The sequence below is a fragment of the Trachemys scripta genome, chromosome 2 (genome assembly GCF_013100865.1).
Source record: "Trachemys scripta elegans isolate TJP31775 chromosome 2, CAS_Tse_1.0, whole genome shotgun sequence".
NCBI classification, from domain to species: Eukaryota; Metazoa; Chordata; order Testudines; family Emydidae; genus Trachemys; species Trachemys scripta.
In genome coordinates, this window is record NC_048299.1 from 196,291,371 (window position 1) to 196,309,710 (window position 18,340).

At 40.0% G+C, this 18,340-nt stretch overlaps 1 protein-coding gene across 1 annotated transcript in view; it reads right to left on the reverse strand.

Moving 5' to 3' along the window:
- Positions 1–2,810: 2,810 nt before the first annotated feature.
- Positions 2,811–18,340, reverse strand: part of VAPA (VAMP associated protein A) — a 44,647-nt gene continuing 29,117 nt past the window's right edge. The window contains exons 3-6 of the mRNA XM_034762603.1: positions 15,691–15,794; positions 11,938–12,018; positions 7,489–7,665; positions 2,811–6,149 (exon numbers count right to left, since the gene is read on the reverse strand). Of these exons, the coding sequence (XP_034618494.1) occupies positions 5,991–6,149; positions 7,489–7,665; positions 11,938–12,018; positions 15,691–15,794 (521 nt within the window). The 3' untranslated portion in view covers positions 2,811–5,990. The remainder of the gene's footprint in view (positions 6,150–7,488; positions 7,666–11,937; positions 12,019–15,690; positions 15,795–18,340) is intronic.

Here is an 18,340-nt window from a genome sequence, read left to right on the forward strand (position 1 = left end):
ATAGCTGATTGTAACAAACGATTCTGTTAATGCACACTAAGAAATAGAATCCAGCTCACATTTAGCTGTACAGAAGAAACATAAGCTATGTGTAACACTACCCTGCAATTCAGACTATAGGAACATGAATGGCAGTATGGACCACAATGCTGGGGTGTAATGCCTGTGTGTGGATGTTGCATGCACAAATTAAAAGGTTACTAGTTTTCATTAATGTAGGCCTGTTTGAAGAGGACTAAAGCCTGGTCTACACTGGGGGTGAAATCGACCTAAGATACACAACTTCAGCTACGAGAATAGCATAGCTGAAGTCAATGTATTTTAGTTCGACTTACCTCACGTCCTCACACTGCCGTGGCTCCCCCATCGACTTTGCTTCCGCCTCTCGCCGAGCTGGAGTTCAGCAGTCGACGGGAGAGCAATCGGGGATCGATTTATCACGTCTACACTATGCGATCCATACTTGTCCACAATGCTGGGGTGTAATGCCTCTGTGTGGATGTTGCATGCACAAATTAAAAGATGGGTAGTGTAGACATACCCTCAGGTTTGAGCTATGATGTCTGCAGTTTCCATACAGAGCAGTTAAAAGCTCAGCACTTTGGTGTGTACTGTCATTCACAGCCCCACAATCCAAACCACAGGGAAGCATAGACAAGCCCTTAGTTGCCAAAGCTAGCAGATAAGAATCAATAGACTAAGAACTGTTCTTTGTGCAAGATGTCATTTTCACATACCCACTTTTCTGATTAAATCTACACTTAGGACATGTTTACAAAGACAACCCATCCACTACCTACATACTTTTAATATAGCCCTCAAAACGTGACCAACTTTCAAGTATTTAAAAATAGAAATAATTTTATTTCCTTATCTCATATAAGAAATAGCTTGATTATAGTGTGGTTATGTTAGTTGGTTTTGTGCATGTGCAAAGAACTCATTTGAAGGAAAACAGTAAAAAAAAATTTTTTGCATTTACTTTTGTGGTTAATTTCATGGTCATACTTATTTCTTTCAGGACTCCAGAACTGTGGAAGTTTGGTCACCTGCACTCAGCCTCTCTGTAGTGGTCAATAGCTTATTATACTATACTAGCAGAATATAGCTGTGACAGCAAGTCAGTCGAAAAGGGAGAGGTGGTTTCTCTCAAGAAGCTGTGACCAACCCCATGAAAAGATACGAACACTGGGAGTGATTTGTTCAGTGTCCTTGCTAAGATGGGCTGCTGTGTTTTGTACTAGTTGTAGCTGTAGCTATGAGAGCACGTGGCTTCCTTCCTAGATATGAATTGCAACAAATAAGCTAGGAGGACATGAATGCAGAGCACAATGGCTAGGTCTGTATCAGATAAAATGAGATACAATCTTTTGCCATAGATGGAAGTGGCTATTTAGACATCCAGTAGCACTGAGGACCACAGGTTTTACAATATAAGGGCAAATGCCCTTGGTCATGGGCGATGAGACACCATAGCAGCACCTCCATCTTGCATGAGTTCAGCTGTAGCCAGCTGCTTTTCATCCAGGTGATAAGACTTCAGCAAAGCATCTAAAAAGCTGGGAAACGGTGCTGTTTATGTTTAATTGAAAAGGGCTGTGGAGCTGGATGGCACCTGTGTACTATCCACACATCAGCCTCTGTTGTCTCACCAGCTCTCCCAATGGCTTAAGAATAAGATGAGGAGATACCTGCATTGTGGGACTCAACAGGCAAGCACTGTGAAGGTGGAGGACCAGTAATTCATAATGATTCACTAGATTCCATTTGAAAGGAGGGACCCAATTTCAGGATGTTTCCATTCAACCATACAGCTTCTTGAAGACAGGCCACTTACATTTGGTGACCCTATCGTACCAAATGCCACAAAGGTCCAGCAGGTTAAGTATGGATGTTAATTCCTTTGGCTATGGATAGGTCATCCAAAGTAACAAGTGCTATCTCTGTACTATGCCCCAGCCTGAAGTGTAACTGAAGGATCTTAGAGACTGACAGCTGACATGTGACAGCGGAGATTATTTGCTATCTTTTTGATCTGCTTGCTTAGAAAATGGGGGTTCTATCTTTTAACATCCAGGAAAGGTGGGGGTCAATTACAAAACATTATATGCCAACTGCCATCAATAGTGAAATAATGATTTCTACTTGTGGGAATTGATTTAATTTTTGAAAAGTGTGTTTTGTGTTTTTGTTCGTAGATTCTGCTTGTTGGTCTTGCTTGTCTATATGTGTTCTCCATCAAACTAAAAAAAGTTGAGGAAATTGTGCATTTAACTTCATACTTGACTTCATGGCCTTTATCATTTTAGCCTGGCTGCGGATGATCTTTTCTGTGAAATAAGAGGATAATACCTCACAGTGAGAGGTGGTATATTCTGGAGTAAATCACAGGCAGTCTGGATTTATGAAGCAATTTAGACTCCTAGAAAGTGCTACAAGGGGACTTTGCTATTTACTAAAGCAGTAGACTCCATCTTCACCTCCTTGGTCAGAAGGCTGTTGGATGAGTATAAAAGCAAACAGATAAGCCCAGAGGGCTCCAATATAAATACAAAAGAAGGTATGTTATTTTTTACCACAACACTCAGAATATTTTTAGTTTGTTTACTGTGTCTGACTATCCAACATGTGAAAACTGATCACTAACAGTTTACTGCGAACTTTATGCTTAAATTATTTATCAACATTAGCTACAACAAACAAGGCAGTATGGCAAGCTATACAGCAAACTAGGTACACCTATTTGGCACAGAAATACAGATCTACTGTATAAACTTGAATCAGTAAGTCTCAAAACAAAAAAGACACTGTCACATTTTTAATAGTTTATTAACACTTTATGCTTTGTAATACCCTTAAAACCTTTATAATAAGTTTTGCTTACCGCTGTTATCCTTTCCCATTTGGCAAAGGCCTTTTGCCCCCTGAGAGACACTAACAGAGCTCAAGCTAGTGTTTTGTTGGTTTATTTCCTGTATGCACATCCGCTTCAATCATAGCAGGAACATGCAAGACTGACTGACAGCACTTGTCAACTGCTTTTAGAGAAGCAGTAGGAATGCATAAAAAGATTGCACATTGGTGCAGGTTGCAGAGTATTTTTTTTAAATGTGCTCAATAAAGTGGTAGACTAATTTATTTACTATAGTAATTTTGAAGTAGGTTAAATTTGGGAACTAAATTACTACAGAAATGCATTAAAAGACAATGAAATATTTTCTGTTTAACTGAATTTCTGAAGTGTTATACATTTTTTAAAGTGCTATATCCATAAAAAACTTAACATACTGTACTATGGATTTGGGATCAAGAGGTTTTTGTTAACATCTTGCCCTAGCGGGCAAGCAAAAATGCAATCTGTGTTCTCCATTAAACTAAAAAAAGTTGGGGAAATTGTGCATTTAACTTCATACATGACTTTATGGCCTTTATCATTTAACCGTACTCTCACTATTAGCAGTGGGGATTATATTTCCCCATGCTGACATACACAAATAAGCAGGCACACAAAGTAAGAAGTTCTAACCATTTCAGGAACAGACAAACAATTTAATCCATATTACATAATTCACTGAATACAGTTGATCTCATCCAAAGTCACTCCTGAGAGCAAAATAGTTTTAGCATTACATTTTATATACAGCTATGAAGGATTACTGGAAACCAAAAGAGTCTCCTTATATCAGGAGCACTCGTGTTATGTATATTGTTACGATGCCTGTTTGCACTTTTAGTCTGCACATATTACTTCAAGCATAACAATTTCCACCTGCTTTGTATTTATAAAAATTCATATTAATTGCTGATTTTATAATCATTTTTATCTCAATATAGGTGCCCTTTTCCATTCTAAAGTACTGATGCCAGACATCCAACATAAATGGGCGGCACTGAGAAATGACTTTCTCTGCTCTATAGCCCTGAAAATGCTGGGCATTATTACAAATCTTTGCATACACTAGTTTATGATTGCTTTGTCTGAAGCAAACTACATCCTGCACACTATAGCTTTTTTGTTACTTTACAGGTTATCAGCTTTCCTTTAAGGAACAGGCTTATACAGTCAAATGTATCACCATTTTGACAGAGCACAAGTTGGAGAATTGTATTGGTTTCTGAATCAATGGAATCAAAATAATCAAGACTTTAGAATATTTTTCCAGTCATTAAGCTGAGAGGAGACTTGAATGCAGATACTGGAACATACAAATGGAAACATCTGTACTTGCATGCTTTTAAGTGAAAGGATAAGCATTATTTGTATTTTCTTTGTTGTCTTCCTCGTACATATGCAAGATGTTTTTATAAAAGTTTACCACAGATAGCAATGACAGAACATGATGTAATTATATTTTTCATTAAAAAGCACTAGAAATCAAAGGCAACCAAGATAATGAATGTTTCCCTAGAACATTTTTCTCAGCTACACAATGTGTGTATACACCAAGGTCTAACACACTTAGCTGCACCACATCAAGTCAAGCTGTCCAAGTACATACACAATTTTGCCTACAGGAGTATATCCCTTCCAGAATTTGTCATTTTACAAGTAATTCCCTGTGTTGGATTATGCTTAGTCAGAAGTATGGATATATTTTTTTCCAATACTACCATCTACTTGGTTTTATGACCTGTATATCAGAAATGAGGCAAGATGTAAGATTAAGTGCAGGGAAGCATTTCAGACCCAATAAATGCATTCTCTAAAACTTAGATATATATGGTTAATAACAGGTAAATTTGCCAAGAGTTGCATGAAAGTTTTTTTGTTTACTGGTTTTTGGGGTTTTTTGGGGGGAAGTTAAATAATTGAGGCTTGCTCAGCAAACATCAACTCCTCTGCATCATGGAAATTCATTATGGGTGTTTGAATAGAAAAAAAATGTATTTAAAAATATCAGTTAAAATGGAGTTACAAAGAGAACTGATAGATTAGTAAACTTGAATGGTGTACCCTTTATGAAACCAAAGGAGAATCTGCCCCTGGAAGATACCCAACAGACCCAAAGATGCAACAGAAGGTTGACTGTTATACACCCACACAATCCAAGTAAATATTTAAAAACCAGATACTGAAAACATTTGTCTCCCAATATTTATACCTGCTGGATACCCACATTATCTCCATGTCTCAAAATAAGTTAGATAATTATCTGTTCTATAGCTGAAAGCAGCCAAAAAAACTGTTCAGAACTTCATAAATAGAATGGGAACCCTTAATGCTTTTTTCCAAGCTTCAAATACAACAGTCTAAGCCAAAGATTGAAAGTAAACTGAAAAATATCCATTTGTTACAAGAAGCAAATTACCATGAACAATGAATTTGTTAGGAATCCCTCTAAAAGTATGACACACACAAACAGGCTACCCAGCAGAAAATCTGTTAATTTTATTTCTGTTTTAATGTTAAATATCATGGGACAGGATTGTAAGGATGAAAAACTGCCAATAACTGCCTCACAAGGGATAAGAAAGAAATTCTGCCATGATATTAGCAAAGTAAGGTAAAGGAGAAAATTTACACAGTAAGAGGCACCATTTCTCCCCAGAAAACCTCTTGTCATATTCCTGAACAAGTGGGATTAGCAATCTAATAAATCATCTTTCAAGAGGTAACAGCAACAGATAAAATTTTAAAGGATTATTAAAATAACATTTACAAGACTCTGAACAATTTTTGAACTCTTATTAAAACCACAGAAAGAAAGAACAATTCTTTATTTATGAATTTTCATAAAGGACTGAATGTGCAACTGACACCTGCTATTGATGATTTAATGTACAATTTTGTCCAGTAGCCGAACAGTTTGTCTTTTTTTAATTGTGTTTTCTAACCGTGCGAGATCATTAAAGGCAAAGCCTGTATGACGCTGTACACAAAAATGGTCACTTGGGCCATACTACCAATGAAGTGGTAGGTAAACAAATCTTTTTCTGGCCAAGAAAAAAAAAGGAAGCTGCATTCTGCATGCTTCTCTCTCTCTCTCTTTTTACAAGATGAATTTCCCTAGAAAGAATCCAATGAAAATGGCTGCAATTACAACAAGAAGTGAAGGAAGAGGATTGGAACCATTCTCTCTGAGGGCCAAGGCTGTGGGTGATCCAGATTTATCGGAGTGTGTTACCTTTCTGAGCCTCAAGCCTTCCTCCTGAAAAGAACACATGGAAGAAATTCATGAATATGGAATCATAGTCTTCTTAATGGTGAAAATTTAACCAGGAGACTGAATCTCTTTGGTAAGTATTTCAACCAGGTCATACAAAATCATTTTAGAAGTAGCTGTACTATTACTTTTTAAATTGAAAAAAAATCAAGATACTACAAGATTCAAAATAAGAGTACATTTATCAAGTTACAATTTCTCTTTTCCAATACCTAATCCACATATATACACAAACAGGGTGGAATACAACTATTAGTAAAAGTAATAAAACTCTTATCTTGCACACTGAAAAATCCATCTTTAATTTACACAAAAATTTTAAGTAAATGAAACAACTCCCCAATAGCTAATATTTATATTTTGTGATTTCCCCATGTGCTTTGATATCACAACTACTGTTTAGGAGTTAGCTTTATTTCAGATTTCTTTATACATTAAAATGTTATTATTGACAATATAGGAACTGTCATATACCCAACAGTTACAATGACAACATATAATTGTGTACTGATAAGTTATAATTATGGAAGTACTACTACTACTACTACACCACAAAGCTTGCAGAAAGCAACACCACACATTGAATACAACTAGCAAGTGAACAATCAAGTGATTTTGTAAGCTAAAATTCTGTGATCTGCAATGCTGTTGCATTGGTTCTCAACTATATGCACCGGAGTACCTAATAAACAGACCCAAAATATTGTGAAAACAGATAAGTTTTTATGAAAAGCTGTAATGCAGTGGAAACTATAAAGACACCCAGGATGTTTGAGTACCACCTTGGAAAACGGCACTTCTTATTTCACTGCATCTTAAAAATATATATAATTGGTTTAGTTTCAAATTCTCATCAGTGGAAAGAAAAAGATACTGACCATAAACAACTGATGAGTGTTTACATTTAACATTAACTTGTGCTCCACACATTCATGGAATAATAATTCCTAGATGATTTATAAACAGGTTTAAAAATAAGCTCACTTACTTCTGAAATTGACACAGAAGTGGAGTTTTTAAGATGAGGAGAGAAGTGATAGCTTAGCTAACAGTGCTGCTAAAGAAATAGCTACATTTGATCAATCCCTATTTCTTAGAAGAACAAGAAAATTATATAGCACATGATCCTTGTTATACAGATAATTGTACCTACTTTGTTCATTCTAAGAAGTATTCCCCAAAGTATTTCCCCTTTTTAAGTTTTATGCAGATAAAACTTCAAAAGTTAAGTTTTATCTGCATGCATCTATACAAATCCATGTCTTTTAATCACCTGTTTAGGAGTAACTCATTTTAATAGGAAACTCATTACAACAGAACTTACTCTCAGGTGCCGATTTTCATCTGACAGTTTCATCACATCAGCCTGAAGTCTTTTGCACTCTTCCACTAGTTTCCTTGTTTCAGTATCATTAAGAGAGACACTATGTGGTTTTGGCATCGGTCCATCCTGTTTAGATGTATTCAGGACTGGGGCAGATTTGCTTGCTTCTACATCATTCTGCAAATATTAAGAATAACCTGAGAATTTTAATTTTCTAGATCCAAAGAAATATTTACAGCTTAATATAAACATTGAAAAAATTAAACTACTGCTACAATGTATTTCAAATTAAGTTCATATCTGAGGTCATCCAAAACACAGCATTAAAAGGCACAAGAACATAGCATTGTTTGCATTTAGCACAGTGCCACTGAGAAAAAAGCCAATCCTTATACTTCTTGAGTTAACACTGACCCAACAGGCATCCAAATGATAACGTAAAACATGAACTTCCATTTTTATATAAAAGGAAAAGAAAAAAATTAATAGGAATAGCAATAAAAAACGGCTAAAATTAGAAAGATGAAATCCAGGATACACAAGTTCTGTTAACGATTGAGGTATGATAAGGAAATAAAAATATTTTTAACTTTGAGTGCTTCCCATGCAAGGAGCTCAAAGCACTTTACAAATATTGATTAAACCTCAAAGCATCTCTGAGAGGAAGGATTCCACTAATTTTGAATATGGGTGAACAGAAGCAAAGAGGTTAAGTGATTGCACAAGGTCACGCAACAAGATTGTGACAAAGCTGGAAATATAATCCAGGAGTCTAGATTCCCACATCCCTGCTCTAGACGTTAAACAATCTCCAGTGGACATTAAAAATACCATTCCATACAGTGGTGACCTGGATTAACTATACAGTTAAATGGAATTATAAAACAAATGGAGATAATAGTAATTAATATCATAGTAAATTATATTAGCACTACTGTATTTTTTTCTGATTAACTATGCAGTTACTTTTACTTAGGTCACCACTCTATTGCACCTCTTCAAATAGCAAGTAAGCAGTCTGAAAGTTAAATACCAAATCAAAGATTATAAATAACTAAACTTAATATGGCAATTATGTAAAAACAGAAGATATCTTGATTTCAATATGCAGAAAAAACAAAGTTCTTTATAATTAACTGAACTTCATTAGTAACAATTCAAGCTGCTACTGGTTATCTCATTACACCTGCTTACATTTTACAACATATTCTACTGTATGGTCATAAAGAGCCTAAGGGCCAAATCCTGCTGTCTTCCATAGGTAGTATCCATTAGATTCAACAAAATTACTTGTGTGGGAGAGCACGATATGGCACTTAGTTTATTGCTGGTTTGCGAGCTAACTAGGAATTGCTTTAAAACACACAAACTCCACTAGAGCCCTATAGCTTTTAGCTCCCTGGAACAAACCTGCTTCTTCTGCTGTCTGACCTCACTGACTGGTTCCTTCGTGTCAATCTTCTGGCTATAACTGACAGGTGTCTGAAGAAAGTTGCTGCTCACTGGAGTGAAATACTTGTATCCTGGTGTAGGTAAATCCTGAGGTGACAGGTGAGCCATACCCTCAGTACTCGGCAGTTTTCTCATTGCAAGATTTAAGGGAGTGACTAAACCAACGGCTAAAGGATTAGGTTCTGCAACCCCACGCTGCTACTCAGAAAAACATAAACATTATGTACAAGCAGTAATATAAAGGTACCAAGTACAAAAAGTTTTATACAATTAATTGCAACCTTCATTTGACCCCTTTGTGTGTATCCATTATAATGCAGACTTTAATTACATCACCACATACTATTTTTTTCGAATGAACTTCTGCCTCATTCCGTGGACAAGATGGATGGTTCTTAGGGCTCTGAAGTGAATTAGGTTGTTGTCTGCAAGACCCCTGCCTAGGCTTATGAATGCAGAGACATCAGAATTGACAATATTGAGGTAGCATGCTTTCAATACACAGGCCTGGGAGTTCTACTCTTCAAAGTCCTGCTCCCTTGTAATTTCTGAGTAACTGACAGCAAATTGTTATTTTGAATGTCAGACAGTGCAGAGAGGACAGGGCCTCTTCAATTTACACAGCTTGAAATTATCATCTGCCACACAATTTGAATGGATTTTGGTGCAGACAGATAAAAAGTTGCATCTTTCTAATCTGTATTTCCCTTCCTTACTGCTGACCTGAAAGATGGACATAGAGCCCAAGAGTATCTGTACTAAGCCCAAGTGCAGCACCTCCTTTTTGAGGAAAGCTGAACTCAAAATTACAGGTTTGAAATGACTGATTAAAGTTCATTTTTAAATGTACATCAATACTTTCATTAATATTCAAATAAAGGTTTAGTGTATGAAAGAAGTCTTGCACATAATACTGAAGAGTCTCATTTGTTTACCCAATCTGTTGAAACCCAGCCAAGAATATTAAAGTATCAAAATGAGGGCTAAAAATTAATGCAATATTTATCTATTGATATTCTTAAAACTCACAAATTCTAAATGTTGTACCATCTGTAAGGGCCACACCACAATTTGTAATAACTATCCACAGAAAGTTATTCCTCCGAGGCAAAGGCGTATTTAGCACAGTTCACCAACTGTACACCAGTATGTTCACTTAATATGGTATAACAATTTCCTGTTTCATGTTTGCAGTGTTGTTGTAGCCATGTTGGTCCCAGGAATATTAGAGACACAAGGTAGGTGTTCTTTTATTGGATCAGCTTCTGTTAGTGAAATAACACTGGGGAGAGGGATAGCCCAGTGGTTTGAGCATTGGCCTGCTAAACCCAGGGTTGTGAGTTCAATCCTTGAGGGGGCCACTTAGGGATCTGGGGCAAAATCAGTACTTGGTCCTGCTAGTGAAAGCAGGGGGCTGGACTTGATGACCTTTCAAGGTCCCTTCCAGTTCTAGGAGATAGGATAGCTCCATTAATTAATTAATAAAAGTTTTTGAGCTACACCGACCTCTACTTCAGGTCAACTTCAGTTTGTCAATAGAAGATATTACCTCACCCACCTTGTCTCTCTAATTGTAGAGTACGAATATACTTGTTCATAAGCCGAATTTTTTTTTTTTTTTTGTAAAAAAGGGAAGCACCAGAGAAGGGGGTCGGCTTATGAACGGGTATAGAGAGAGGGAGAGGTGGGACACAGCCCCTCTCCCCAACAGAGGGAGCCAGGAGAGGCTGCACAGCCAGCAGAGCCAGAAGGGAAGAGGTGGGGCTAGAGTCTCTTCACTTCTGGCCACACTGCTCTCCCCCCAGCCTCTGAAGCAGCTGTAGCTCCGGGGCTGGCAGGCTGCAGCCGTGCCATTCAGCCCCGCCCCCCCAGAGCAGGCTGGGCCGCGCCACCTGGCCTGATGGAGAACGCTGCGGTCATGCTGCCCGGCCCAGCCCGCTGGAACATGCTGTGGCTGCGCTGCCCGGTCTGGCCCACCGGAGCAGGCTGCAGCTGCGATGCCCAGCCTGCCGGAGCAGCTCCAGCCAGGCCAGAGACATCCTCCCCTGGCCCTCCCCAGATAAGGTGGGAAGGGATGGGATGGGGAGAGTGTGGGTGTCCCAGGCTAGGGGTGGGGTCATATGTGGGGTGGTCACAGGGGTTACTCCCCTGACTCCCAGCCTCTCCCCCCAAAAAATTTCCCCACCAGTTGCTGTCCCAGCCCGTCAGGGTAAGCAGCTGGCGCGCCAGGACACTTGGTTTACTTAGGTTTACCTCCGTGCCTGCGGACGCTCGAGGTAAACAAACCATCTTGGCCCAACAGCGGATTATCCTGATGGCCCAGGAGCCAAAGTTTGCTGACCCCTGAATTATTTTCCATTTTTACTTATCCATCTTGGAGGCATGGGGGGGAAGGGGCGGCTTATAAACGAACCGGCTTATAATTGTGTATATACGGTAATTCAGTTCATCACCAGAATGGTAAAGTTAATTAAGGTAAAAGGGGAATATGTGGGAATATGAAATAAAAGCTACAGGATAAAAGAGGGACACTTGTCAAATAAATGTTAAATTTGCCTTCCTTCCCCTATTTCCAGGTCTATTCAAGTTAGATGGCAAGTACACTCTGCATTAGAAAACATAGCCTGTATTATACTGAGGTATAAAAATACAAGGAACCCCAATGGAGAATAGTACGGGGTAAGTTTGGTTGCTTTTAAAAAATATGGCTCCAATATTTCAGAGCTAACCATTTATCTCAAGAGCATGTTCAGATTTTGTAAAACCATATCATGTAGTGAAAGCAAAAAGCAAAAAGCCAGCTAGCAATGTGTTTAGGGGTTAAGAAAAAACTATTTTTTTAAATTAAGTTACCTGTTTGCTAATTTTCTTACTTTTGGTATCTGGGACATTCAGCACAATGTTTATTATCATAGCATCTTTAAAAACACTCAGATAAACTGAAATTGCTGCAAGATCTTAAAAGGTTAATATAACATCACTTAGTTTCTGACTTACCAGTTTATCATTTTCGTTGGGCATTTCAAACACACATCTCAATTTGGAGTCCATTAGGTCATCCGGTTTTGCTTCTTTCCACTAAAATGACAATTTTTATGGTTATTTAACATACAAGGTTCATGCAAACCAAATCCAGACATTTCCTAGGTGATTTGCTTTTATACCTTCTCAATACTCAAGTTTGAATATTGCCTTTATTTCAGCTACAATTTTCAGACTCTAGCTTTTAAACAATTCTCATCACCTTTATTCTACAAATTATAATGAATAATGGAAGCTAGAGATGTGTAAAACTAAAGTCTGTAAATAAAAATGAAAAATGGAATGCAACTTATGAAGCAACTTTTGATTTTAAAAGCAAAGAACTAAAAGATGTTTTGCTAAGATACAGAAAAGTCTGTACTGTATTTTATAATGGCAGTATTATCTCATTAACATGATCCTATATTTTCAAAAACACCTTTCAGAGTAATTTTATTACTACAGGAGATCAGACTAGATGGGTCATAGTGGTCCCTTCTGGCCTTGGAATCTATGAATCAATTAGTTCTCCTTACCCTAGATTTCTGAACTAATTACCACTTTGCAGCTTTTAATACATTACAGTTTGGGCCTATAGAAATATTTCATAGCAGCTCAAACATTCTGAATTATAGTACACTGTCAAATATACCCAACTATAAGAAAGGCTGGAATATCCCCTCCTTCCAGATAACTGGTATTTAAAATACTGCCACTTAAAATATGTCTTAGGCTTACTGAGTTCCAGATGTCAGCTGCAATTCTTGAAAACATCCACAACTATTCCCAACCCTCTCCTGCTGCCAAACACCCTTTTTATGGCTAAGTAAGCATTTAAAGTTTAAAAAACAAACAGTCACAAGACTTCCTCCTAAGAATGGTAAACAAAAATGGCCCCCTACAAGCTTTAAGATTCAGAACAGCCACAAAAATTGTATATGTCCACTAGGGGGCAGAGCTTAGTCAAATCACTCCCAAATAGAAATAAAAGTGTTTCCATGACACACTAATGAACACAAAGAGGTATTACATATTGTCTTATCTGTTAAATAGAATATAAAGAATGTTTATAAAGGCATCCCAGGACACTAATAATATTAAGCACCACTCAGCACTGATCTGATATTGAAACCCTGTGATATATCAAGATTTTCTATAAATGAGTTGAGGAAAATTGTAGTATGTAAGATATAATTTTTTGGATGTCCATTTTAAATACATGGTGCGTCTTTCATAAGCCATTTGATTTTTTGGGAATAGATTTAATATTTCAAAGTTACTTTATACCAAACAAATTATAATCCTAGCCAGACAGAAAAGGGGTTCAGACAACAACGTAGCTTTCTGGCGGCTACTTCATGTCCCTCCACCTTGAAACACTTTTTTAAAATTACTTATCTGTAATTGTTCTACAAAGATATACACCTCAACAAATAACTGCCCTTGGGTCTCCTGCTCCTGTGTATGGACACAGAGCAATTCTCTAGGCTCAATTTTTGAGCTGCTGGTTCCAGCATGGGCATATCTTGACCCACTTTGCTGCAGAAAAATGGCCCAACACTCCGAAAGTCAATTCCCCCTGAATTGGAGATCAAATTATTCCCAAGGGAACAACATTTAAAACAATAAAATATTAACCAGTTACAGATTACTCAATTCTGTTACAAGCCTGCTGAGCTTCAGTGAATTTAGTTTTTTGTAAAACCTGGTTTATGGCCTTTGCCCTTTTGTCTACTCTGAGTTACCCAGGTGAGGATCTTGGGAGTGCACCATGGCTAACCAAGCAAGTTCTTGGACCCATTCCCTGAATCTGAAGGCACATGGTTACCAGATCCCTGGGGCCAGGGGGACTCTCTTTCTCTCCGCCTCCTGAAGGAGACATTGAGGCCTTGAGGTTAGAGCACCCTTCAGAACTAACAGTAGTGGAACAAATATCTCCAGAAACATGGACCATCCACCACTTCCTGGATCTGTGATGGTAGCTTTTCTTCCTAGAAGACAGTGCTCCAGCACACAAGATCTCTCAGTGTTAGTGTTCTTATCTTTACTCTTAAAGGGAGCAGAGAGCAGAATAAACACCTCTACAGGAATTGAGCCTTGGCTGAGGACTCAGATGGGTCCAACGGGATCCTGGCACTGACCCTGACCTTCGGGGTTCCTTAGCAGTGAGGGAATCCCTAATACTTAGGGATCCAGTCACTGCAGGGAATCCATGTTTGAAAAGAGGCTTCTACAGTACTGATGAACATTCCAGTATAAATGGGGTCCTAGAATCAACCAGCTCAGATCAGTTCTTTCTCCAGCACCAGCTGTACATGGCTTTAGTGGGTAATCTGTCTTTTGAGCCAGCTTTCAGAACTTGGGAATTTCTGAATAGCACAACCAACTGTTTGATCTGAAGTTAGTTGTGGGTCCTTGAATCCTAATTCCTGCATCATGAGGAAAGCCTGGATTGTGTGTCGATATATCAAGGTAGGCCCCAGGTATACAAGTCCTGTACATGAAGCATCTATCTAGAAAGTGGACCTCCCCAATGTAAAATCAAACTGCTATTGTACATCAGCCTGCCCCCTAGGAATATTGGAGAGGTATGAAATGACCAGGTTTAACTGGTGTATCTTCTCCAGGTCTTTGAAAACTGCATTGGCTAGAAGACTCCTGATGCCAAGAATGCAATGGAATCAAGCCTACCTGTGCAATGGTTCAAAAAATTTGGATGAGAAGCCTAAAACTCCTAGTACCACTATAACAATAACTAAACTAAACTGAACAAATACACATGAAATATACAAGAGAAAGCCTTGGGAAAATTCAAGTTGAGATCTTTAGGCATGGGGCAAAATCATTTGCACTAACAGCTACATGTGACAATAACTAAGGTATTGGGACCACACAGCCCTTATATACTCTGTGCTCTGAATGCTTTCCAGAAAACACCTGTACTTCAAAGACTAAAGGGTACATATCCCAACAATCATATCTGTCAGCTCAACCTCAGGTATGTGCTTACTTCTACAAGAATGGAAAGTGAATTTGTAGTTTGTGCATATTTTTGCTTTCTTGGGTCTTCCTATAGAAAGCGGCTTATCTTCTCCACCAGACTATTTTGATTCCCATTAGACTCTGTCCCAGCTGAACTTCTTTCACATCCAGTAATGCCAGTCTCATGTTAGAACTTGCCACTTCACTCTTGCTTTGAACTCCTTCACACTAACCCGGTTTACTATCTGTTAACTGACTGCAAGGATCAGTAGGCCCATGCTGTAATACCCAAAACTAATTCATCCGCGCATCATTCACATTCAATTTGCCTGCTATTCACCAAGCCCCATAAATAACTTTCAAACAAAACTCATTAAGCAAGTCAGAAGCACTAATGACATGATTTTGCATTTGTGATTCAAAACCTTGGATCACTTATTCACAGTAGTCAGAGAGTTCTTCAGAAAATGTCTGTTGAGTTTTGTTCCGGAGTAAGAATTACTTAAATTTGAACGTGTCAGAGGGGTAGCTATGTTAGTCTGAATCTGTAAGAAGCAACAGAAGGGTCCTGTGGCACCTTTAAGACTTTCGTGGCTCACGAAAGCTTATGCTCCAATACTTCTGTTAGTCTTAAAGGTGCCACAGGACCTTCTGTTGCTTCTTAAATTTGAACATAACATGTTTACCTATTACAGCAGAAACTGAATTTTAAGCAGGCAACATATTCATGTTAATATGTTTACTTACCACTGCCTCCATATCTGAAGTGCTTGGTGGCGCAAAGATTGTCTGTACCATAAACTTGTGTTTACTCTTCTCATTTGGGTCATAGTCAAAAGGCTGTAACATTACTGTACAAAAAACAAATATAAGATTATTCATGGTTCTGCAACTGATCATTTAGTGCAAGCATATTAATCATTTTAGCTTTAATTCAATTCTCACTTGACTAGCCATTAACAAAGCCACAATGCAAATGAAGGGGAAGAATACACTGTAGCAACAGCTGTCAACTGGAACAAATCTTGCAGCTGTATAAATCCTAGAATTTACAACACTTAAAGCCCATATTTATAATAACCTGTTTTGATCTAACACTACAAACAGGCAGAACATTTTTTAATTTCTACCAGTACCAGAAAATATTTAAGATAAAGAACAAACAAGTTTAATTTCCTTTAATCCATTTTTAATTCCTCTGCAATACAAACTGAACTTACGGATCATAATTTGCTATCTGTATAGTCAGAAAAGGACAGTTACCTGTTCCGTAAGTGGCGTTCGAGATGTGTTGCTCCTGTCTATTCCACAGTAGGTGTGCGTGCTCACCACGTGCACCGGTGCCGGGAGTTTTTCCCTTAGCAGTACCTGTAGGAGGGGAGCACTGCTGCGACTCCTGGAGTGGCACTTCTATATCGTGCTATAAGGGGAACTGCGCACTCCCCCCACCCTCAATTCCTTCTTGCCAGACAACTCCGACAGAGGGGAAGGAGGGCAGGATGTGGAATAGACAGGAGCAACACATCTCGAAGAACGCCAGTTACGGAACAGGTAACTGTCCTTTCTTCTTCGAGTGATTGCTTCTGTATATTCCACAGTAGGTGACTCCAAGCTATATCTGATGGAGGTGGGTAGGAGTTTAAAGGTTATCAGGACGAAGTACCGCCCTACCAAACCCGGCGGCATCCCGTACTTGGGAGACAATCACATAGTGCAAGGAAAAGGTGTGGACGAAAGACCATATGATAGCCCAACATATGTCCTGGATAGGGGCGTGGGCTACATAGGCAGCCGACGAGGCTTGCGCTCTCGTAGAATGTGCCTTTACGATAGGAGGCAGGGGAACCCCTGCCAAGTCGTAACACATGCATATGCACGAGGTGATCCAGCGGGAAAGACGCTGGGTGGAAATTGGTGGCCCCTCATACGCTCGGCTGACACAACGAATAGTTGCGAGGACTTCCTGAACGGCCTGGTTCGGTCCAGGTAGAAGGCCAGCACTCTACGTATGTTTAGCGTGTGTAGGTGGCGTTCCTCACTGGCGGAATGGGGCTTAGGACAGAGTACTGGTAGGAAAATGTCCTGATTCTTATGGAAGGCGGAGACCACCGTCGGGAGAAAGGCGGGGTGTGGACGAACCTGGACCTTATCCCTATGGAAAACCGTATATGGGGGTTCCGAGGTCAAGGCCCTAAATTCCAAGAACCGACGGGCTGAGGTGATAGCCACCAAAAATGCCACTTTCCATGAGAGGAAAGTGTGGAGCACAGCCAGGTTGGGGTGGAGAAGGCATCCCTTCTCCTGGGAGAGGAGGTCTGGGTGAAGCGGCAGCCTCCGCGGGGGGGCGCTAAAAGTTGCAGAAGAGTCCTGTACCAATGCTGATGGGCCCAATCCAGGGCTATGAGGATAACCCTCGATCTGTCTGCCTTTACTTTTTGCAGAACCCTGCCTATCAGTAGGAAGGGTGAAAAGGCATAGAACAGTTGGTCTGACCACCGGAGGAGGTATGCATCCGAGATCGCCCCCTTTTCTGCCCCTGCCCTGGAGCAGAAATGGGGCAAGGTCTGTTCTGGGCGGTAGCGAAGAGGTCGATCCGGGGAGCTCCCCACTCTCAGAAGAGCTGTTGGGCGACTTCCCAGTGGAGTGACCACTCGTATTTGTGGGAAAACACCCTGCAGAGGCGATCGGCTCGCACATTGCATGCGCCAGGTAGGTGGTAGGCCCGTAGGGAGATATCGTGGGCTATGCAAAACTCCCATAGGTCCAGGGCGTCCCAGCACAGGGCCAAGGAATGCGTGCCCCCCTGCCTGTTGATGTAATACATCGCGGTCGAGTTGTTCGTGAGGACTCTGACCACCTTCCCGCAAAGATGCAAACTGAACGCTAAGCACGCCAGGCGTACTGCCCTGAGCTCCCTGATGTTTATGTGCAGAGACAATTCCAAGGTCGACCATCTGCCTTGAATGTCCCCTGTATGGGCTCCCCAGCCCAGGTCCGAGGCATCTGACACCAGGTCTAGAGAGGAAGGGAGTTCTCAGAAGGGGACCCTGTCCAGCATATTGCTCAGGAGGGACCACCATTGCAGAGCGGCCACCACGTTGGGAGGCATCGTGACCACTTTGTCCAGGCTGTCCCGGGACTGGGAATACTGGGTGGCCAACCAAAGTTGGAGGGGCCTCATTCTGAGTCTGGCATGTCACACCACGGACGTGCATGCTGCCATGTGACCTAGGATTTGAAGGCACACCCTTGCCGTCATCACAGAGAAGGCCGTGACCAAGGCTAAGAGAGCTTTGAGTGTCTTAAATCTGTCCCGGGGAAGAGAGGCTGCGGCCTCTAGGGAGTCTAGCAGAGCCCCTATGAAGTGTATGCGCTGAACCAGTACCAACGTGGATTT